Source organism: Nicotiana attenuata, chromosome 2 (assembly GCF_001879085.1).
Source record: "Nicotiana attenuata strain UT chromosome 2, NIATTr2, whole genome shotgun sequence".
In the NCBI taxonomy this organism is placed as follows: Eukaryota; Viridiplantae; Streptophyta; class Magnoliopsida; order Solanales; family Solanaceae; genus Nicotiana; species Nicotiana attenuata.
The window spans coordinates 33,048,838-33,073,331 of record NC_031990.1 but is presented as its reverse complement, the minus strand read 5'-3'; the positions used below and the strand labels follow the sequence as shown (position 1 = coordinate 33,073,331).

Sequence of the window (24,494 nt, the reverse complement as noted above, 5' to 3'; positions counted from 1 at the left end):
TTGAACATTGCGGAATCATTAATTGATGTTGCCTTGAAGTGCCATTTACAGTTTTCACCAACACATACAAGCCAGTAGCTGTTAAAAAAAACAACAAATTATAATTGTAGGTGCAGCAGAAGGTTTGTTTTAAGGAAAAATAACTTAACTACAATTTAACTACATTTTAACTACAATTTATCTACAATATTAAAAACCACTTTTTTTGAACAATTCACTGCTTAGAATTAGATTTTCTCTATACCTTCTATGACTAGATCTTTTAACTTTGAACTGGAACTTGTGCACCACAGAAAAGTGCTTCATTGCAGCAGCTACAGTTTGCTTGTCCTGATACACTTGTCCTTCTTCAATATCGGTTTGCGTATACTCTTTTATTATTTCACTTTGATATTCCTCTATATCTGGAGAGGATGACATTTCAAGTAACTTTAGCGATCCAGATGAACCTGGATCAAAATAGAGATAAATAGTGTCACTATAAATTTGTAGAATCTTTGTAGATAAGTTGTGGATATCTAAAAAAAATTACAGTTATCTATTTTAAGATGTCAGACATTGTAGTTATACTGTAGTTACAATGTTGCACTTTGTAGATTGCTCTCAAATCAATACTGTTTGCCTCTTTCTTTATGAGAAATTGTAGTCAAATTGTAGATATATGTAGTAAATTTGTAGATAATATTATAAAACTAAAATTCTAAGCATCTTTCGAGCTACACAAACCTGCAGTTGTGTTATCATTGGTGATTGCCAATTCCATATTGAAATCTCGTACACTTACACATAGCGGATATGAACCTAAGTTTTTATTCTCCTTTTTGGTCTTCATATACACACGAACCCCCATATCATTCCTAATCTCCAATGGGGGACAATTGTCGTTCACGATGTATTTGATTTCTACAATTTTTTCAGCAGTATCAATTTATAGTTGTTCTGCAATTGTAGAGATCAGAGTACTGTAGCTTGCATTCTCATCTACCACAATGGCATCCACTTTAAAATCCCTAAATCTGCCATAGGTATCCCAATTGCCATTAAATTGTAGCATAATTGCGATTTTGGACATGATTTGTTGTCGATGTTGATGTTTTTTTTTATTTCTAGATTGAAAGTAGAAAAGATGAAGAAGAGATATATCTGATCGACAATTTGATAGAAGCAACAGCGAATAACAGATTTTTTTCAACTTTGAGTTGTTGAAACTCGAAAATTTTGAATTCTACAATTTCAATTCAAATCTTAGAAGCTGTTCGCAGTTGAATATTTTCGTAGTTTTTGTAGCTGTCAGTAGTTGAATATTTGTTCGTTCCTTTTTTTTCAGAATTTGAATTGTAGTTCTGGAGAAAAAAACGCAGATATGAAATATCCTTTCCCTTTTTAAAGATTGAATTTAATGTAGAATCAATTATCACCAAGAATCTCTCCTTAATTTTAGCGCGTTTTTTAGGAAAATTCTGATCCATTAATGCCTGATTTTCGAATGGTACAAATTTTGTAGGTAAAATGTGGACTGGGCGGGTAATATACAAAATATGCACATTTTTGGTAATAAACTTTCATATATAGTATAGGAAGGAAAAAATCCAATTGATGATCGTCATTACTACTAATAGAAGTCCTCGGTTATACCATAAGTACCTTCTCTATTCCATTTTACGTGTCATTTTTTTTATTCGTTAAAAATTGACGCATTTTATATTTAAAAATAATTTAATTTTAACTTTCTTATTTTATTTTTAATTGCATTCTTTTATAGCCACATAAATTTCTTGGAAGGATTAAGATCATAGACTTCAAAAGTTATTTTTCTTAATCTATTATATGATGAATCAAACACCGTCACATAATTTAAAACCGTTGGTGTATTTATGTAGGTCAAAGTTACAAGATATTCATTTGATGAGTTACCCATAACTTGCAAGTTGCAAGTAGTAATAATTGTAAANGATCAGAGTACTGTAGCTTGCATTCTCATCTACCACAATGGCATCCACTTCAAAATCCCTAAATCTGCCATAGGTATCCCAATTGCCATTAAATTGTAGCATAATTGCGATTTTGGACATGATTTATTGTCGATGTTGATGTTTTTTTTTTGATTTCTAGATTGAAAGAAGAAAAGATGAAGAAGAGATATATCTGATCGACAATTTGATAGAAGCAACGACGAAGAACAGATTTTTTCAACTTTGAGTTGTTGAAACTCGAAAATTTTGAATTCTACAATTTGAATTCAAATCTTAGAAGCTGTTAGTAGTTGAATATTTTCGTAGTTTTTGTAGCTGTCAGTAGTTGAATATCTGTTCGTTCCTTTTTTTTTTCGGAATTTGAATTGTAGTTGTGGAGAAAAAAACGCAGATATGAAATCTCCTTTCCCTTTTTAAAGATTGAATTTAATGTAGAATCAATTATCACCAAGAATCTCTCCTTAATTTTAGCGCGTTTTTTAGGAATATTCTGATCCATTAATGCCTGATGGTACAAATTTTGTAGGTAAAATGTGGACTGGACAGGTAATATACAAAATATGCACATTTTTGGTAATAAACTTTCATATATGGTATAGGAAGGAAAAAATCCCTTTTTCTTTTTTCCTAATGAAGACCGGATATTATTTAATGAGAAACTAAGGTGGATCATTAATTCATTACAAACCGGAACTGATTGCCGAATATCAGTTTCTAAATCATTAAATTCAAATACCTTATGGCTTATAGAAGTAGTATTTTATTGACATGATTAAAGTTTACAGAATGGTGATTAACTTGTAAATTTTAATGATTTCAAATTATCGATAATTTTATAAAGTAAAGAATCAGAGTTAATATTTTCAACTTCTTAGAGAACGTATACCTAATTAAACAGCATATGTTTTCTAAAAACACGTTTTTTAAACAGCGGATATCCAAATATAATTTTTTTAAACAGGTTTCTAAAAGATATTTTTTTGTCCTTGAAAAAATTATTGCTAATTTAATGAGCATTAATTATTAGGATCGAAATAATCAAATGTCATATGGAAGCTAGTAAAGCAAACCTTGAACAATGATAAATTAGACAAAAAAAAGAAATATATCAAAAGAGACACAAACATTTTATGTGATTCGATCAATTGACCTATGTCCACGAGCGCAGATGAGCAATCCGTTATACAAAAGAAAGTACAAAATATCGAGAGAACAACATCACAAGAGGCAAACACAATTGGCATACTAACAGTTGTCCTGAAAAGTTCTCCCCCTAAACAAGACTCTCCAACTCCTTATGATTACATTGTGGATGCTACTGAATGAGAAGAAAGGATCAACTTATAGAAGTCTAAAATCTTTTCTTCCAAGAAAGATGATTAGCCAAATATGGAGATTTATAATTTCCTTCTAAAAGAAGAAAAGCTCAAATACGGTAAATATGTAGCCTTTCCTTCAAAAGAAAGGAAACCAAATATAGTAAAAAACTCAGGACAAATATTTAACATTAATTACTACGTACAAAACATAAATAATGAACATACTAACGAAAATAACATGATTGAACAGTAAGTTATTTATGCAGTAATCTTACTGTATTTGAAAAAAGAACTGAATACTCTTTTTTTCGAATAGTTATAGTGTCATCTCTAGATCGCGTATATGACCAACCAATTTGGCTTTGGCTATAGAATTTATGACCTCTATATTTCTTTTCCTTGTTCCATTTTCCGATGATGTGGTGGATGAAGAAGACGATGGCTCCAGTGAGCATGAATTATGACGTCTCCCTTTTACTCTAGCCGGCTCAGGCATGTTTGAGCCAATTAAGTGAGGAAAATTGAGCCGAGCCCTCGAGCCGCGGATTTTGAAAGCGGCTTGATCATACGCCAATGCTGCATCTTCAGGAGTCTCATAAGTTCCTAGCCACAATCTCGCGCCTCTTCTCTCCGGGTCCCTTATCTCCGCCGCAAACTTTCCCCACGGCCGCCGTCTCACTCCTATGTACCGCCTCCAATTTTGCTTCGTATTTCCCTCACGCGCCGCCCTTCCGCCCTGTGTTTGCTCCTCGGGCTCGGATTGAGATTCGAGAGTTGTTGTTTCTTCAATGTTTTCATCCAAAAGGCAGCTGCCAAAACTTGAGCTAGGACTATTAGGATTTGCGACATTGCTCGAACTAATCGGCGAAAAACTGTTGGAAAAATCGGAATCATTTAGAAGATGGTGCTCAATGGAGTCAAGAAAATCAAGGTCAGAGAAAGAGAAGGTTGCATTATCAGCTGGATTCATTTTTTTTTGTTGCCCTAATTAGGTTTTGGATGAATAGTTTCTTGAACTTGTTCTTACTAGGGTTTATTGCGTGCGTCTATTTATCCGCTTGTCCTTCAAATTATAGTTCTAGACTCTACAGTACCTTTGTTTTCTTTTTGGAATTTCCGTGAAGGTGCAATTTTAAGCACGTGTATGTTATGCCTTTTATTTTATTATTCTAATAATGGTTGATGATAAATTAAATAATGTACTGATCTTCAATTAAAGAAATGATATATCTCGAGAGAACTGCAGTCACGTTCATTTCTGAAAATTTCAGTCATTTGAGAACCTTTCTTAACGGAAATATATTTAATCTATATGAAGAACACGCCTAGCATATGTGTACTTTTGTATCTAGTAATAACATGATCTGTCAAATGCAAGAAAAGAGAGTGTACTATATTTCTATTTTAAGAAATAAAGGTCCAATACATTCTCAGAAACGTGAAGATAGTACCCATAGAGTGGTGGCTACTTCTGTCTTTTTTTTGCTCAATTTTAGTTGAAGAAGGTTGTGTATGGGTAAAATCGGAGATAAAATTACCCCCAATTTTCCGATGTAGAAATGAGAGACAACATGGTTCGGTACTTGCTCGGGTAAAAGCCAAGGGCTCCTACAGATCAGACCAACCTGGAGGGATGTAGGACATGCCAAGAATCGGACATCACGGAACAGGGGAAAACTCGAGCTCCAGCAAAACAAAAAATCAAGGTTAAAGGGAAGACGGTTGGAAAGGACGAACAAGGGAGCGAAATATCCGCCATCAACCGGATATTAAGGCGCGGATCACGCCCGATATTAACGGCCGATACTAGGAAAAAGAGATTTTTACCTTATTTAGACTTGTACTAGGATTGAAAATTCCTTACTATATAAAGGGGAGAACCTTTTATTTTTGAAGGCGTTGTGAGCACGCATATCAAAGCAATAAAAATTTATTTTTTTCTTCTAGTTATTGTTCAAAGTGTTCTCCAGCTATTCATTTCTTTAGTTTCAAGTGAGCCCATCTCGAGGACTCGATCGGGACTGGTTTCTGTATGGGTCAAAATCTGATCATGGGTTAATCGTCCCTAAGTGGAACGACATGGGGTCGACCAAATCGCAGTCGTGCCCACACGGCAAGATGACCAAGACCACCTCGGCCATCGTCAGGGCCGAATCATGGGAAAGCCTACGTTGTCGCAGAACAAACGTAGTGGTCAAGCAAACGATAGAGGGCAAAGCGACGAGAAAGGATGCTAGTCAAAGACCATTGGACAAATAGGGAAGTTATTAATCTAAATAGGACTAGCTAAACCAATAGAGGGATCTTTTGGGGAGGGAAAAAAGCAGCCTCCATAAAGGGGACAACAAGGAGAAACTCTTCATCATCAATATTCTCTTCTCTTTCCATTCATTGCTCCCATGAGGCAAGACTGCCCCAGATGTAAGCTAACCTCACATAATCGATGTGCAACTGTTATGTGAAGAAATGTTACTCGTTATTATTTCCTTTATTCTTACATTTTGTATGTTTAGATCTGAATTTAATTATGTTTGACTAAGATTTGCCTTCTATAATATTCGTAATTAGTTCGACAAAAAGAATTTTATACTATTTGCTCAACAGTTTCAGCATCCAAACTTAAAGCAAAGCTTAATTATTTCATCACATTTGGTTTGATCGCCTTTTTTCTTTAATTCAATTATTTGTTGCTCTTAAATTATTCGTGTATAATTAAATCACATATCTTTTAAGTCGCGTACAAATTTAATTCTGTTACTTATTTTAAGGGTAACCAAAGGTAAATATTGCTTAACTAGATTTTTACTTTGGATTCTTCTCTTTAATTATATGTTTTTTTGGGAAATGAAATATCAACAAATTAATGTAATGATTTTCTTTATGACAATGTGGAAAGAATCTTATAGATTTTTGGTGCCTGACATGTGGGAAGCTCTCGATTGATAAGAAGAGGGAGACAAAAAAATATATAGTAAATGAGAAATAATATATTCCCTCTATTTCAATTTGTTTTGCATTGTTAGACTTCTCACGAAATTTAAAAATGAAAAAAATATTTTTAAAACTTGTAATTATAAGCATGTCATAGTATTACTTGTGGATATAAATGATAAATGGCCAAAAGTGCATAATTTTGAGTGAAATTTCATTTTATTTGTCGTGTGAGTTGCGGGAGATTACATGATATTTGAAGTGAATTATACTCTTTACATATTTCTTATTTGTAAGAGTGATCTTGAATGATAATTGAGCAAAAGATATCAAATTATTGCAAAAAGGAAAAAAATGGAAGGATTGGGAGCTCGTCTGCTCTCGTGCGTGGCACGAAAACAGATGCGAAAAAGGATAAAAGTGAAGGTACAAAACATCGAAGTGAAGCAAAGGCACGTACCGCTTTGTGAAGTGGAAGAATTTTAAAAGCTAAATCAGCATCCATGGGCGCGACACACGCGAAGGCAGACACAAATTCTAGCTTTTCCCATCCGAAGTGGGATTGAAAAGTTCCGCCCCTTAGCAAACGTAAGTGATATAAATACATCAAGGAACGGATTTTTAGGGGTTAAACAACATCTTTGAAGGAAAGAACAAGCAAGGAGCAAGACGGAAGATTCGGAAACGAGTTTCCCTCTTTCTTCCTCTATTTCCATTATTGGTGATGAATTCTAGTATTATAGTTTTGGATACTATTATGAATAGTTAATTTGTAATCTAGGATCTTGATGGAACCTTTTGGAGGATGAATTCTTGTTGTTTTTTAATATGATTGAGACTTTGAATTTCTTTACTTGTTTAACTACGTGTTTATTACAGTTGATTAAAGAGCTCTCAATTGACTGTGCCTATTTAGTATGTATTGATTGGAAAAGAGTACATATTTAAGTAGTTGTTGAACAGTATCACCCTTAATATATATGAAGAATCAATACGAAGGGTTTAAAGGTGGGATTAGGAATAACGAAACCTTGGTGCGATCTTAGTGAGCGGTGAATTAGTGCGAACTAGCATAGTTCGGAAGAACATGTCTAGTAAATTGTGGTAGTTGCTCGGAAGAGAATTACGACATCCGAAGTACTCACGATCGGTAGAGATACTTAGATGAAATTATATGAGGCACAACGGGAAGGATTCCGACAATTGGGAAAATCATAATCCTAGACCTCCTTTATCTCGTCTCCAACTTAGTTTCGTAGTTGATAGTTTAACTGCTTTTTAGTCTTTGTTAGTTAATTAGTTAGAAATAAATATTATAATTTTTATAATTAGAAAATCATTTGGACTTGTGTTTCTTAGCAATAATGAACAACTGTAGCTAAGCCTTAGTTATCTGTGGGATTCGACTCCGGACTTGTAAACCGAATTATATTTGCAACGACCGCTTAATCCTTTTTATAAGGCATAATTAGGCGTAATCAATATGACTAAAATTATTTGGCTTAAACATGACACAACAATATTTGTGGGATTAACTATAAAATTTATCATTAAGATAATATATTTATTTTTTAGGAACGAACTAATAAGGAAATATGCCAACAAAATGGGACGGAGGGACTTATTTGTGTTTGATAAGAGTAAATAGTTTTTCAAATGTTCTTGTTGATGAAATCTTTTTTAATCGTTTCACCTAAAGGGATCATCATTGATGGGTGTGGAAATTTCCCCTCTATAAGATCTTCCTATCGTTATTTCATTTTTATTTTTAAAAATATTTATTTCACTTAGCTCAATTATGATGACCCGACAGGTCATTCAGAGATTTAACCCTTAATTTTATGTTTCAAAAACTAAAATAGCTCCATTAAGCCTTTCTCATTTTGCGTGCACAGTCCATGCCTTTTTCTGAAAAGCTTTTATGTGAAAAATTGACTAAAATGTGAATTTGTCCTTAAAAACCGATTTGAGTTGACTTCGGTCAATGTTTTGAGCAAACGGACCCGAATCCGTATTTTGATGGTCTCGGTGGGTTCGTATCGTGGTTTGGGACTTGTGCGTATGCCCGGAATCGAATTCGAAAGTCCCTAGGTCGAGTTATCGCGTTTTGACGAAAAGTTGAAGTTTAAAGGTTTAAAGACTCTATAAATTTGACCAATGTATGACTTTGTTGATATCGGGTCCAGATTTTGATTCCGGAACTTGGTATAAGACCGTTATGATATTTTGACTTGCCTGCAAAATTTGGTGCAAAACGGAAGTGATTTGACGTGATTCGGACGTCCGGTTGTAAAAAATGAAAGTTCTTAAATTTTATTGAAAATTTCATTCGTCTTGGTGTTCGATTCGTAGTTCTAGGTGTTATTTTGGTATTTAAATCGCGCGAGCGAGTTTGTATAATATTTTTGGACTTGTGTGCATATTTGGTTTGGAGCCTTGAGGGCTCGGGTGTGTTTCGGATAGCCTACGGACCTTGTGATCTATGAAATTTCTGGTTTCCCTTAGCTGCTGGTGTCATCTGATATTTTCTTCTTTGCAATCGCGAACGAACTCACGCAATTGTGAAGAATGATCCGGGCTGGGGATAGGGAATAAACGTACACGAACGCGAGGTATAGGACGTGAACGCGGAGCAAAGGGGGGACTGCTCTACGCGAACGCGTCCACACTAATGCGAACGCGTAGCTTTGTGAGGTGGGGCTAGGAAGTTGAGGTAACTCTACGCGAACGCGAGCCCGGTCTTGCGAACGGGGAGGTGAGGCGGGCTAGACCTTCGCGAACGCGTGGAGTTACTCGCCATCGCATAAGCCAGTTGGGCCATGCTCTTCACGAACGCGCCTGGTTTCACGCGGTCGCGATGAACACCTGACACCAGTGATTTAAAATAGTCCCAAAAACGGAATTTCACCCATTTTCATAGACCTTTCATTAGAGCTCGGCCTAGAAGCGATTTTATAGAAAAAACTCAACACCAATTCATAGGTTTGTGCACTTTAACTCATTTTCTTCTATTTCTAACATCATCCATTAATCTCTAGCCCTAATCTTTGTTCTTCCATGGTAGAAAACTAGGGATTTAGGAAGAATTGAGTTTTTTAGCAATTAGAGATTTAGACCTCCGTTTGAGGTCACATTCCGAAACTAATTACATAATCGGGTTCGCGGGTGAATGGGTAAATGGGTTTTGGTCCGAACCTCGGGTTTTGACCAAGCGGTCCCGGGTTTGACTTTATTTTGACTTTTTGGGAAAGGTGTAAAAATACTATCTTTATGTATTGCAATTGATTTCTTTAGCATCATTTGATGTTATCGAGTCGATTGTGGTTAGATACGAGTGGTTTGGAGACGGATTCTAGAGGAAAGGCCCCGGTAGAGCTCTGAGTTGACTGAGGAGTGAGGTAAGTATCGTGGTTAACCTTGACTTGAGGGATTAGGACTTGTTTGCCTATTTGCTACATGTTTAAATGTTGGGTATAACGTATATGTGAGGTGACGAGTACTTATGCGCTGTTGTTGGGTTAAAACATGTGAGTGAGACTTGTTTCTTGTGATTTATTTCCTTCTTTGATTATGATATCCATCTTAGACTAGTTTATTACTTAATCAATAGTTCTTTCCGCATTTAGGTACTATTTGTGATAATTAAATATTAGTGGAAGTTGAGGATCAGTATTGTTGAACCGTTGTTGGTGTAAGGTTTATTCTTGATTATTCTTTCTCCCAAATGTTATATATTCATTGCATCATGGTAAGGGAGAGAGTGTTAAAGCACGAAGGGTGATTCCGTGCCGATTATTATTTTATTTATTGATTTATACATAGTGAGGAAGAGAGTTAAAGCATGAAGGGTGATGCCGTGTCGTATTTCGTTTCATGATGAAATTGAGAGTAAAAGCACGAAGGGCGATGCCGTGCCGTATTTATCATCTTATGGAGAGATTGAGAGTAAAAGCACGAGGGTGATGCCGTGCCATTAATTTTGTTCCATGGTAAGGTTGAGAGTAAAAGCACGATGGGTGATGCCGTGCAATCTTTATTCATTATGTTTATCCGTTTTCATTGGTTGAAGGTATATTTACTATTTCATGTGGTCGTTTCCTGTTGTAGTTACCGTACCTTGTACCCCCTTTCGCATGTCCCCTCCCACTAGCACGTGGTTAAATCTCTATTTGTAGTTATGTTGTGTGTGTGTGTGCGTGTATATATATATATATATATATATATATATATATTCTCGTTTGCATAGGTTAATTATGTGAGTGTCCTGTTATAGCCTCGTCGCTACCTCGTCGAGGTTAGGCTCGACACTTACAGAGTACATTGGGTCAGTAGTACTCATACTACACTCTGCACTTCTTGTGCAGATTTTGGTACCGGTCCTAGTTGTACGTGAGGTACATCAACTCGGGTTGGCATACTTGGAGACTCGAGGTAGATCTGCTGGCGTCCGCAGACCTTGAGGTCCCCTTCCCCTTTCCTTAGTACTGTTCATTTCATTCGAGGCAATTGTACTTATTTCAGACTTTATTTGTAGTACTTCTAAAAGCTCGTGTACTTGTGACTCCAGGTCCGGAATTTGTACTTAGATATTTTGGGTATTATGCCACTTAGTACTTCATTCTAGTTTCATTTCAGTTTAAATGAGTTTTAAATTCTTGAATTGTTGAAATGGCTTATAATTTACTCTCTAGCGAGTGAAATGTTATGCGCCATCACGATCCCGTAGGTGGAAATTTCGGATCGTGACATCAATCAACATCTATACATTCTTCTCGATCTTTAGTATTCAAAATATTGTTGAAGCACGATCCTCGTACCATATACTACTCCTTGTACGATTATCATTTGTTACATGTTTTTTTTACCAGTTCGTAAATGTACTAATCTGCTAGCCAAACCGATAAAATATTGGGCAGATTGGTATCAATTTAGCAATTGTTGGACGGTTTATCAGCTAAATCAAATAGACAATGAGTGCATATACCACTTGACATTAAATCACTAAATTTAAATGTTGAATTCAACCCGTTTATATGACACTGTCATGCCCGAATATTTAAACCATTTCCAGAAGTCACTAATTGAAAATTTACGTAATAGCCATATACTAAATTAGTGTTGTGTATTGCTCTTTTCTTTCTGCTATTGCATCAAGCCATATAGCCATATGCAAGTGCATTTTCACAAACCGACAAAAGTAACTAGAATTTGAAAGTGAATTTTCAGTAGTCTAATACCACTAAGTTAGTATCTAAGATAAAACAATAACAGTTATGGTCTTAGTGAATGTATGGGGTCAAATTTGACTAACCACGTCCCACCGTCTATGTGACTAACCATCGAATGTCTACGACTTGACACAAGGGAACGACCCCGGGGTGAGGTGAGTGACAACCTCGACCTGTTATTACGGGACTACTTACTTACCTAAAGTTCACTTTTGGCTTAACAAAAAAGTTGACTGAAGGAACTGACCTAAGCATAGCTGGGTACGACTTCAAGGGATGGACTCGATCGAACGGCCAACCACTTGCTATTTTTGTAGGAGAAGAACGTTATAAAGTACACCGACGTTATCACTCATAGGATTTAGCTCGAATCCCTCTATTATATAAAGGGGGTCCGAACATTGTAATAGGGGGGACTTGTAAGAAAAGAACTGATTCTCTCTCTAATATTTATCTCTCTAATCTCTATCTCTCCATACATTGTAGTTATTATTCCGATTAGTAAAACGATCCTGGGGATTATTATCTCCGACTACGATTTACCCTTTCACTTCTATGATTGATTTGCCTAAAAGGATTTTAACATCTTTTGAGTCAAACAATTTGGCGCCGTCTGTGGGGATTTCTGTAGTCGAAATCATAGTTCTCACCTGGGATATCAAACAAAACGATCTCTATCCTTCGCACTCCATAGAAATCAACGATGGCAGAGAAAGAAGCAAGGTTGAAAGGGATAGCGAATGTCTCAAACAACCTCTTAGACTCCCTCAACAAAGCTGGTAGAGAAGAAAACGAGAATATAACACCAAGAGGTATATCGGAGGGGGAGATCTCACCCTCTATACTCGAGGATCTGACGATCTTGCGCGAAAGAGGAACTTCNCAACAGAGCGGGTAACGATGAGAATAGGTTACAAGACCTAGATGAAGCGAAGAACGGAGAGATATGGCCCACATAAGAATGATAGCCCAAAAACAGCAAGTAGAAAGATACTACAACAGAAAAGCCAAAGTAAGGTCGCTCAAAGTTGGCGATTACGTCCTCAAGGCGAAAACGCTGGCATCAAAAGACCCAAACGACGGAAAGTTGGGAGCCAATTGGGACGGACCGTATAAAATCACAACAGCCGCAAACAAGGGAGCGTTCCAACTGGAAACAATGGAGGGAAAACCACTCCAAAACAACTGGAACGTCGCTCACCTCAAATATTTCCACTTCTGAGAGGCGTCTCTTAAGTCGTACTCTTTTTCCCTCACCTGAGTTTTGTCCCAATTGGGTTTTCTCGGGGAGGTTTTAACGAGGCGGCGAAGGAGATGCCCGTGGATTGAAAGCGCATTCATCACCTCGGTCCATCAACACGGCCTCTGGACCAAAGTAATGAAGGGACTACCCCAGTAAATCTCCACTGTGTAAACAGAGGTCTCCACCGTATGAATCTCCACCATATGAATCTCCACTATATGAATCTCCACTGTATGAATAGAGATCAATCTCCACTGTATGAATAGAAATCAATCTCCATTGTATAAACAGAAATCTCCACGATATAGACAGAAGTCGAATCGCCATCGAAACATCCTAATGGCTAAGGCCATCGACATTGTTCGACCTCGATCGGACCACGACGGTTGTTACCTCAACGACAGTCGAAGCAACATCCTAATGGCTAAGGCCATCGACATTGTTCGACCTCGTTCGGACCACGACGGATGTTACCTCGACGACAGTCGAAGCAACATCCTAATGGCTAAGGCCATCGACATTGTTCGACCTCGTTCGGACCACGACGGATGTTACCTCGACGACAGTCGAAGCAACATCCTAATGGATAAGGCCGTCGACATTGTTCGACCTCGTTCGAACCACGACGGATGTTACCTCGACGACAGTCGAACATCCTAATGGCTAATGCCATCGACATTGTTCGACCTCGTTCGAGCCACGACGGATGTTACCTCGACGACAGTCGAAGCAACATCCTAATGGCTAAGGCCATCGACATTGTTAGACCTCGTTCGGGCCACGACGGATGTTACCTCGACGACAGTCGAAGCAACATCCTAATGGCTAAGGCCATCGACATTGTTCGACCTCGTTCGAGCCACGACAGATGTTACCTTGGCGACAGTCGAAGCAACATCCTAATGGCTAAGGCCATCGACATTGTTCGACCTCGATCGGACCACGACGGATGTTACCTCGACGACAGTCGAAGCAACATCCTAATGGCTAAGGCCATCGACATTGTTCGACCTCGTTCGGACCACGACGGATGTTACCTCGACGACAGTCGAAGCAACATCCTAATGGCTAAGGCCATCGACATTGTTCGACCTCGTTCGGACCGCGACGGATGTTACCTCGACGACAGTCGAAGCAACATCTTAATGGCTAAGGCCATCGACATTGTTCGACCTCGTTCGAACCACGAGGGATGTTACCTCGGCGACAGTCGAAGCAACATCCTAATGGCTAAGGCCATCGACATTGTTCGACCTCGTTCGAACCACGAGGGATGTTACCTCGGCGACAGTCGAAGCAATATCCTAATGGCTAAGGCCATCGACATTGGTCGACCTCGTTCGAACCACGACGGATGTTACCTCGACGATAGTCGAGGCAACGTCTTAATGGCTAAAGCCATCGACATTTTTCGACCTCATTCGAACCACGACGGATGTCACCTCGACGACAGTCGAGGCAACGTCCTAATGGCCAAGTCCATCGACATTGTTCGACCTTGTTCGAACCACGGCGAAATCCCCTAAAAGGCGATGTCCGTGAAGGCTAGGTATAAAACAAAAACAACAAAAGGGAGAAGCAACGAACAGACGATACGACAAAAACAAAATTTATATTACAACAAAAATTATATACATTCGCCCACATGGACGGATTTTAGTACACCGCACAGCCAAAAAAGATGCGGAAGCAAAAATACACAAGCCTAAAACTAACTACCACCCCCTGTGGGATAAGCTTCCTCATACCAGGCGTCCGAGTCAAGGCGATCGACATCCTCGGAAGCAGCATCCTCCCCATCGGGAGAGTCGGGGTAGTACCCACACGATTCACGAGCTGTGTGCGCTTCTTTTCGCACCGCCTGAACCTCCGTCTCCGTCGCCCGACCCTCTGCATGCAAAGCTCTATATATATTAAGCCGAGCCTCCGCATAGACCCATATTTCATGGGTACTACGATGAGGGCCCCGACCAGATTGGGGACGGGACGAGGAGGGCCGAGAATGGCATCCCGCTTCCTCAGACCTCGGTAGGGCGACTTGCCTCTGTAACGCGGCCAATTTGTCGGCATTAGCACCAAGCTCGCCCTTAAGCCTATCGATCTCCGCCTTCCTAACATCAAGATCGGCGGTCAGGCCCGCTACCCTCTGCTGCAAATCGGCATTTTCCGCAGCCACCCCTCGATTCAGCTCGAGTTCGTCATCCTTCGCCCTGAGGAGAGCCTCCAGCTTGCTGTTACGGGCAACGGCCCTCACCAGCTCCCCATCCGCCACCTCCAGCTCCGCCCCCCTACGTTCCAACTGGGCCTCCCTCTCCTTAAGCCCCTCGCGGAATACTTGAAACTCGGGGTCCTGTCGGTAGAGGTCGGCCACCGACTGGTGCTTAGCACGGCACTTTCGGTACTTTCTCAACAACTTCTTGTAGAGGTCCGCTCTCTTCCGCTCACGACGGCCTCTCTCCACCTCCAGGACGAGGGTCTAAAAAGAAAAAGGGGGGAAAAAGTAAGCATATTTCCATACCCATCCTACAATAAACAAAGAAAAACAGTAAGATGGCGAAACTTACCTGCAAAGCCATACCAGCAACCTTCCGAGATAGCTCCGCATCGTCCATTGTCCTAAGCATCCCGCTCTCAGGGGCGGCGCACAACAGGGTGAGCGATGACACCTAGGATTTAACTCGAATCCCTCTATTATATAAAGGGGGCCCGAACATTGTAATAGGGGGGACTTGTAAGAAAAGAACTGATACTCTCTCTAACATTTCTCTCTCTAATCTCTATCTCTCCCTCTCTATTATCCATACATTGTAGTTATTATTCCGATTAGTAAAATGATCCCGGGGATTATTATCTCCGACTACGATGTACCCTTTCACTTCTGTGATTGATTTGCTTAAAAGGATTTTAACATCTTTTGAGTCAAACAGTAAACCCTTTGAATGCGAATCATAACTGCTACTTTGTCAAATAGTGGAAGGGATATTTATATACATAGGGGTAAAAATATAAATATAAATTTTTTCAACGGGTTAACGTTTTATCCGTTAAGAAAATTGAATAATATGCCCCCAAACCGATAAGCCGTTAATTATAAAATTTCAATCCGTTTACCAACCATTAATCCAATAACCCGATACCAATAAGCCATTAAGCCAATTTTATGGTTCGATTTTCGATTACGGTTCGATTTTGAACATCCCTAGATTTTGGCATAGACTATGTTTACGTAAAAAGATTCACTAAATTGCAAAAATAATAGACTTTGAACCCAGTAAATTAAAAGTGGTAGAATTAGAAATCTGAACCCATAAAATTTAAAACCTGAACCCGCCTACGTTATTTATATTGCAATTGTTAAACACGAAGAAATCTTACTTCCTCACAATTATACCAACATTTGTAGATTAATCAAGCTATGACGAATAAATTTTGCTTTAGCTATGGAGTTTATCACATCTATCTTCCTTTTCCTTGTCCTATTTTCTGAAGAAGGTGAAGACGATGGCTTGAGCGCATACGAAACCTCTTTGTAGCGGGCTCAGTCATGTTCGAGCCAATTAAGTGCGCAAAATTGAGCCGTGGTTTCGAGCCGCGGATCTCAAAAGCGGCTTGGTCATAAGCTAATGCTGCTATGTAGCGCCTCACTCCTATGTAGCGCCTCCAATCTTGCGGCGCGTTTTTCTCACGCGCTACCATAGGCCCCTTTCTTTCCTCCTCGGACTCGGACTTTTCACAGTTTTCATCACAAAGGGAGGTGTTAAAAGCTGTTTTCAGCTGAACTTAGGCTAGGGCTACTAAACATTGCGTCATTTGAAAAATTCTCAGAAAAATTTGAATCATTCAAAGGTGCTGTTTGCTAGATTCAAGGAAATCAAGGTCAGAGAAAGATATGGTTTCATCAGCTTGATTCATTTTCTTTTCCCTATAATTTTTGGACGACTAGTTTAATTTGTTGCACTTTCACTTACTGAATGAATGGAATGTTTGAAACCCTACTTCTACTTATACATTTTCAATTTTTTTTCTTGAAATATATGTTGGTAGGAACTTCCACGAAGATTACATTTCAAGCACCCGCATATTGTGCTTTTTTACATTCATTATTGTAAAATTTCAAGAGAAATAAATAATGTGAACTGATAATCTATTGTAGGGTGAAATTAAAAAATAGCCAGATTTACAATTGGTCGTTCAAAAATAGCCCAGTTTCAAAAGTAATCGAAATTTAGCCACTTTTCATGTAAAGATATATGTGAGCGAAAACACAGTTCAAACTCCCGAAAAATACGCCAGTATATTATGCTGGAGTTCCAGCATAAGTATACTTGAACTCCAGCATATTATACTGAAGTTCCAGGATAAGTATGCTGGAACTCCAGCATAATATGATGGAGTTCCAGTATAAGTATACTAGAACTCCAGCATAATATACTGGAGTTCCAGCAAGTATACCGGTCCAGCATAATATACTGGAGTTTGGAGCACCGGTGCTCCAGTCTCCAGTATATTATACTGGAGCCAGCAAAGTATACCGGTGCAGCATAATATGCTGGAGTTCATACGCAGGTGCACCGAACTCCAGTATATTATGCTGGACCGGTCTCTGTTGCAGCAAAATAGTGGTTATTTTTCATTGACTTAATAAACGCTGGCTATTTTTGAATGATCAGTCCGAAAACTGGCTATACCGTGTTATTTTCACTTTATTGTATGTAATGAATATTATATTTCCTTCTTGAAAAGTGAGTAAACAACTAGTATTTAAATATAGTACATCATGTATGACGAGATCACGTTCATTTCCAAAAACTTCAGATTATTTATTTAAGATAACTGGAATATAATCTTTGCACATATATAAAAGGAAAGATTTTATTTGATAAACAAGTTTGTATTCTTTTGGTGACAACATGAGCTACCAAATATGAAAGCATTCTTGTTCTAATTTCGGTTGGTTGAGGAAACAAATTAAATTATCGAAGTGTTGAAGGTTGTGATAGTGATAATTCACCTGCAAATAGTTTGTTAAAGAGCAAGCTGGAGTGGCCTAATTATGGGTGTACCAATAGCTTTTTCTGAATTTAAAAACTTGTTTAATAATTTATACCACTCTATGATTGTTGGAGAATTCCAATAAAGAATGAGTACAAAAATACTAGACTAGTGTGCATCAATTGGCCTTTCCCCAAGTTCAATGGCCAATATTTTTTATTTTTAAATTTTAGCTCCAATTCATCTTTTTAACTTGGAATCAACTCCTGCAAGACATAAAACACATAATAAGTACACTTTATTATTAGTTAAGCTCAAACACATGTAAAATGCAGTAATTAAAGTATAAACTATGGCTAAAACACGGGGTTCTAACCTACCATCAATAGCCCATACTTAACCCATTGCTCGTCCCTGAGCAATTAAACTACACTTCACATATGGACGCTCTTTCATCAAACTACTTTCCTAACATATTATACTAGAATATTTAAAGCAGACTAAGCACTCTATCATAACATCGTAACTTCAAAGCTCGACTGAAAAGCACCACACATTTTTTTATAACCTGCTCACTTACTCTAATACATAGGTCAAAGTCATTACCTTTCCTTCGCAAGTCATGTGCCCTCATACCAGAAACAGAGAGTAGTTTTACATATAATACAATTTAAGAACAGATAGGAACTCAAGATAGAAAGAATTCACTCACTCTCAGAATCAAAATTCATATGCTACAGAGGACGTACCATAGGCTTGCCCGTAGTGTAATACTCTACTAATTGAGCTCATTCAATCAAAGATCAAGTAGGACTTTAATTTGGTTATAATGTACGCTGCGAGACGGGTAGGATACAATTTGGATAATAGTGGCTACACCTCCCCGGGCACTTTAATACATACACTTTTACAAATTCAAACCCCACACTTATGTTGAACCAAACCCCCAACCTTCACATCATGTTAACGCCTAGCTCCCAATTTCTTTAAGCACAAACAAAGCAAGATTTACCACTAGCAAGGAATAATTCTCTTTATAATATATACAAACACCAATTTTTTTTTTCTTTTTTCTAGATTATGGTTTTCTCTTCTCTTTTATTCAATTTCCTACAAGTGCCTCTCACAATTTTTTAAAATAGTGCACCTTCGTCCTTTTCTATAATTCCACTCGAAGACCCGACCATACCTCAAAGTAGCTTTTACAAGCTCATAGCAAATTCAAGTGCTCAAGAGAGGTAAAAGGTTCAAACAGATAGTGAATTCAAACAAAATGGATTAGGCTAGCAGTGTGGTTGCCAAAGAAGTAGAATTACAGGCTCAAAGGGGCTACTAGGATACACAACAGTTAGGCGGGTCATAAACATATAATTGGTTCAATAAATAAATGCCTATATCACTTCCTAGACTGAGCAAGACTACTATTTTGCTCTGCAAACACATGAGGCAAGTTCTAGACATCAACTAACATGCACAGAATATCAACAAAAACCTCACTCACACATTGGCACATAATCCCGACTTTCTAGTCAAAGTAGTTAAGCACAGTCACAATCAACCAATTTAAGGCACATATCTATGAGTCAAGAATTGAGCCTAAGCGTCAAAACTAAGGCACTCACCACTCTCAAGGCATATGTAGTTAAGGAAAATTGCTTCAAATTAGCAATATGACTTGAGATTCTATATTTCTAAAAAAAACTAACTACACTCAGTTCATGTAAAACCCTTGAAAAAGAACCGCGACAAGAAAAATCAAAGGGTTATTATTATACTACCTAAGAAAGTAAAATAAAATAAAATAAATAGAAGACATATTTTTGTATTTTCAATTTTTTTTGATTTTTGTATTTTTGTCGTTCGACTTCAAATACCTCATGACGCCAGTCGACGAAATCCACCGCCGGGAAGAGTCGAAACTAAACAATTAATTACTAACTATTAAAGGCCGATAGAATTCAGAGTTATAATTTACATACCATATTGTCTAAGAAAGCAAGAAACAAATCAAACAAAGCCAATTGGCAAATAGAAAACAAATACAAATACAAGCAAATAGAAGAACCCCACCCCACACTTAAGAAATTACATTGTCGCTAATGCAAAATAGTAAAATAAGAGTGAAAAAGTGACTCCCTGAGGCCCTTGTCCTAATCATCAGCACCCTCAAAGGTGCACAAATACTCCTCATCATTGAAAGGAATGAAGTTCACATCCTCATCCGGTGGCAGCTGTCCTCCCTCTACCAATCCCAACAACAAATGAGTGACAGCAGACATGGGGTGGTCCTGCTGCAGCTTCGCCAAGTTAGTCTCCCCCCGATCAGAACGAAGGCGCAAAGCAGCAAACAACAGCTGCAGTGTCTCCTCGACCTAGAGCAGCCTCTGGTTCGAAGTAATAGCAGCAGCAGGAGAATCTATCACCATCGAGATATCAAAGACCTTGATAAGATATGGCACTGGGATTGTCACGGCTCAAATCGATGGTCCATGACGAGTACCCGAGTCCTATCTGTCGAACACTCCTAAGAACACGTCTAAGATATAAAAGTGAAATAGGAGTAGGTCATGCATTGCAACTGTCAATAAACTAATGAATCATATGAATAACATACGTGAAGGAAACATGCCCAAAAGACATATATACATATATATGCGGAATACGGTAGGGCGAGCCGACAAGGCTGCTATGGAAAACTATATATCAAAATAGAAGCTGACAAGGCCACATACTATCCAACTATGCATGACTGTCTACAGACCTCTAATAGAGTGTACAACTATATAAAAGACAGGACTGGGTCCCGTCATACCCATATATGTGAACAAAAATATCATACCAAAACCCAATAACAGCTCCAAAACAAATGGAGCACACCAACTCTCGCTGAGCGAGGATCCTAAGAAGGGGGACCGTCAGACTGTCTACCTGTACCTGCGGGCATGAAATGCAGGCCCCCAGGCAATCGGGGCGTCAGTATGAATAATTTACCGAGTATCTAAGGCATAAAATCCAGTATATAAAAGATATGAAAGAAACATGGAGTAAAGGACTCAACCTGTAAGTCTGAATAGCTCTAGGAATCATGAAACATTTATAATGTCATGCATATGCGTATAAGTGTCATATCTGGCATAGTTAGATGCGTACATAACATCATCAAGCCTTTAAGGGTATCCCATCATATCATCTTGACCTCAGTGGGCGAAATCATCAACGTATACCAACTGATTAGGTGGTGTTGCGTATATAATGTCATAACCTTTTTCCATACCCCATATACATATAATCTACACTTATATAGCTCCATCTATTCATGGGTCAATGTACGTGTATAAATGAATGCAATGTATAAGAAGTAAGTCAATAAGATCTCTCGGGATGTCATAAGATTGACATGCCTTCGGTTAATATCACGAAATAAACTTTATCAACTTACGTATTTTTTGAGACCCATGAACAGACGATATAATAATAGGACATATGGGGAATCAAGAACAAAGGTAATCCTAGTACTTATAAGAATATAGTCATTTGTGAAAGTTGCGTGTTTGCTCGTTTCGTTATATCATATGGATCATGCCAAAAGGAAAGAAGGGATAGACTTAACATAACTTATAAAAATCTTTCCATTTAACAATGCTAAACTCAGCTCACTGTACCTTAATCTACAACAACGACAGTGAAGCTATTGTCAAGCTACGAATGACTCTCTCACTTTTATAACGAAGTAACTTAATCTGTATCAAAACGGGCAATATTTCCCCTAATTTTTCTGCTTCCTCAAGACTGTTGTAGGTGAGACAACAACACAATACAATCAGTAACTCAAAAACAACCTAACTACAATTCGGGACCTTTAATACAAAAAAATCCCAAATATACCATAACACACCCTACCAACAAGTTATCAATTAGCATGAAATTGCAACGACGCGCGACCAACCCACTATCCTACCACATGTGGCATTTCTCCATGCCCTTTATCCTTCAAAACTCCATAAATCAGCAGCACAAGAGGCCAACACAAGTGGACTACAAAACAGTCCACTACAAGTGGAATAAATCAAACTTACGGCTTTCGATCACCGTTCCTTGAGTCCTAACTATTAGGAAATGAATTTATCAATCTTCCTTGAGATTTAAAAGCTTAAATATAGCAAGTAGGCGTTTTCTTAAATATGAATTACCTTCCAAAACTCAAACTACAAAGAAAAAGAGAGGCGATATAATGATACTTATGTCGTAGGGATCGTTCTAATGTTATCGCTTCTTGATTTCGTACCCGAGATGTTAATCCTTTTTGAAACCCTTGTATAAAGCTTAAAGGTAAGTTTATAGGTCTTATTTTGGTCGCGGTCTGTGGAAATACGAAAAAAGAGACGACATAAGGCATATATATATCGACTTTTGAAAAGTCAAAATGGTGCTAGCTTGGCACCCTAGCATTGGCCCTTCTTCCGATGATTATATCTTTTTATCCGGATGTCGTATGAATGAACAGTTAAGAGTGTTGGATACTAAATTCAAAGGCCTTCAATTTGGTATATAATATGTCCCAAGAAGACCTCATATAACACACAAAATGTATTGCTCAAAAAGCTTAGTTACAAGGCAAATCCGTAGTCGATTTTTTCGCAACATAAATCCGAATTTTCCCAAACCTTATAATATATATCTAAACATCATCTATAGTCATATTATGACTTTAGAGTCATTTAAATCATGAATAACAAGTCTCATATTCATTATATGTCACCTTGGGACGCACAAGATGTAATAGGGATGGTCTGGCCATAATGAAACTCTTCCTCTACATAGTGTGCCCGCAACAGCCGAAAATCATATTCGGGTAGTATAGGAAGAGAGCCCCAAATGGTCGCACTCTCTCCATTTGCTCCAGTATGATTTTTCCGAGATCAAATCACATTCTTGTCAAAAAGGCATAGATCAGATACACTTTCAGCCGTGAAACATCAATGTCACTTTGGGTAGGCATGGTTTGGCATTGATTAGCCGTAAAATAACCATGGTCAGGCGCTAGAATGTGCTTCATGTCCTTGTGGAACTCATTAACATCCCGTGTCCATACGGTAGAAGAGTCAGCTCTACATAGCTATCGGCGGATATCAGGATAGTCTGGCCGACGGAGAAACCTCTGAAAGAGCTTGTGGGAGTGCTCTATGAAACCCAAAATCCAATTGATCACTTGAGAGGAGAAGGGAATCACTTTACCTCATACCCGCACCTCGTACACAACATCCATGCTGGCCTCAGGTTGCCAGTTGGCATAAAACGCCTTTACCAAGTTCACGTTAACCGCATTACCAGGACAGAATAGACTGTCTAAACCCAAAGCCCGAATGTTGTTGTAGATCTCATTATTCTTTCGGGACAACTTTCCATCATTGACAGAAACCTCAGGCTCCGGGTTCATAATAAGTGGGGATTTTGACTACTTATTAGCGCCTTTTTACTTTCGTTTTAGTCCAAAAGTGTTTGATTGCATTCCCGAAAACTGATGAATATGCTTAATTGCAGGAGTATTGGAAAATGAGCCACAAAGATGAAATCCAACAGGAGTGATCTGAACTCAAGGACACAAATCACCTAAAAAGGCTCAAGTGCGGACAACAGATTTCCATTTGCGGCCGTATAATGTAAAGGGAAATCTATCAGAGTCTCAGTGTAAAGTGCGGACCGCATAATTATTGTGCACCCGCAGAAGCTAACCAATAGCAGAAGTTCAGAGAGTTAACATTTCAAGTTTAAAGGAAATGCGGATTGCACAACTATTGTGTGGCCGCAGAAATCAGCCACGCGGCCGCAATCAGAATTATGCAGTCCGTAGAAGGGCCCTGTGCGGCCGCACCAGGAATTGTGCGGACCGCATATTATGAAAGATGCGGCCGCATTCCTAAATTATGCGTTTGAAAATCCAACTTCTGTCAATACTGAAGAAGAAGTGCGGGCCGCACAAGGAATTGTGCGGCCGCAGAACCTCCGAAAGGGCATTTTTGTCCGAAATTTCCAGCTGTGTATAAATAGATTAGTTTCACGAATTTAGGTCAAGTTTTAACTATTGAAACTCCTGTAGCCGTTTTTCCTTACTGCTTAAGGCAACTTTGGCTTACTTTGGTGATTTAACATTTGATTTTTGTCTTTTAATCTTTGAATATGAGTTTTATCATTTTTTCTTCATTGTTTTCTTCTAAACCCATTATGAGTAGCTAGATTTTTAACTAGGATTGTGACCCAAACCTAGTGTGTAAACCTAATGGGTGTTTGATTTATGGCTTGTTTATGGTTGGGTGTCTATTATTTAGCCTTGTTATTGCTTTTAATTATAGAATTAATGGTTGCAGAAATTAGTTCATGCCTATTTGACTAGGTCTCTACTTGAGAAAGAGAGACAGTCTAGGAAAACTTGGCTAACAAGAATTTGGGATAAAATCAAGAGATTGATAGTCCTAATTAAATGGTTGAACCTAGAGATAGTAAAACCCGACTTGAGCATTTGATAAACTGTTTCGTTCAATACCCATTTGGACTTGAGAAAGCCAAATTGGGAAAAATCATTCTTTTATCGAGAGGTATTGAGTAGGTACTTGAGTGTTGATAGCTATCATATACCCCGACCAATGAAACAAGCTTTAAAGTTTACAACCCATTAGGCAAACACCTAGGTGAAGGTCATAGCCCTAGGCCTTTTACAATATTTGAAGGCAGAATAGCCTAAATGGCACTTATACTTGTGCCACTTTGTCATCCCGGTCCCCAAACTTAATGAAGTTTCATCTAGACACAT

The 24,494-nt window shown here is 38.4% G+C and overlaps 1 protein-coding gene and 2 pseudogenes across 1 annotated transcript; all 3 read right to left on the bottom strand.

The window, feature by feature from the left end:
- LOC109222912 lies at window positions 3,318-4,345 on the bottom strand (annotated as a pseudogene).
- LOC109218216 lies at window positions 14,406-15,306 on the bottom strand. The gene is made up of 2 exons (XM_019382571.1): window positions 15,259-15,306; window positions 14,406-15,170 (listed from the first exon to the last, which is right to left on the bottom strand). The coding sequence occupies exons 1-2, from the start codon at window positions 15,304-15,306 to the stop codon at window positions 14,406-14,408; spliced, it is 813 nt and encodes a 270-aa protein (XP_019238116.1).
- Window positions 15,899-16,656, bottom strand: LOC109222911 (annotated as a pseudogene).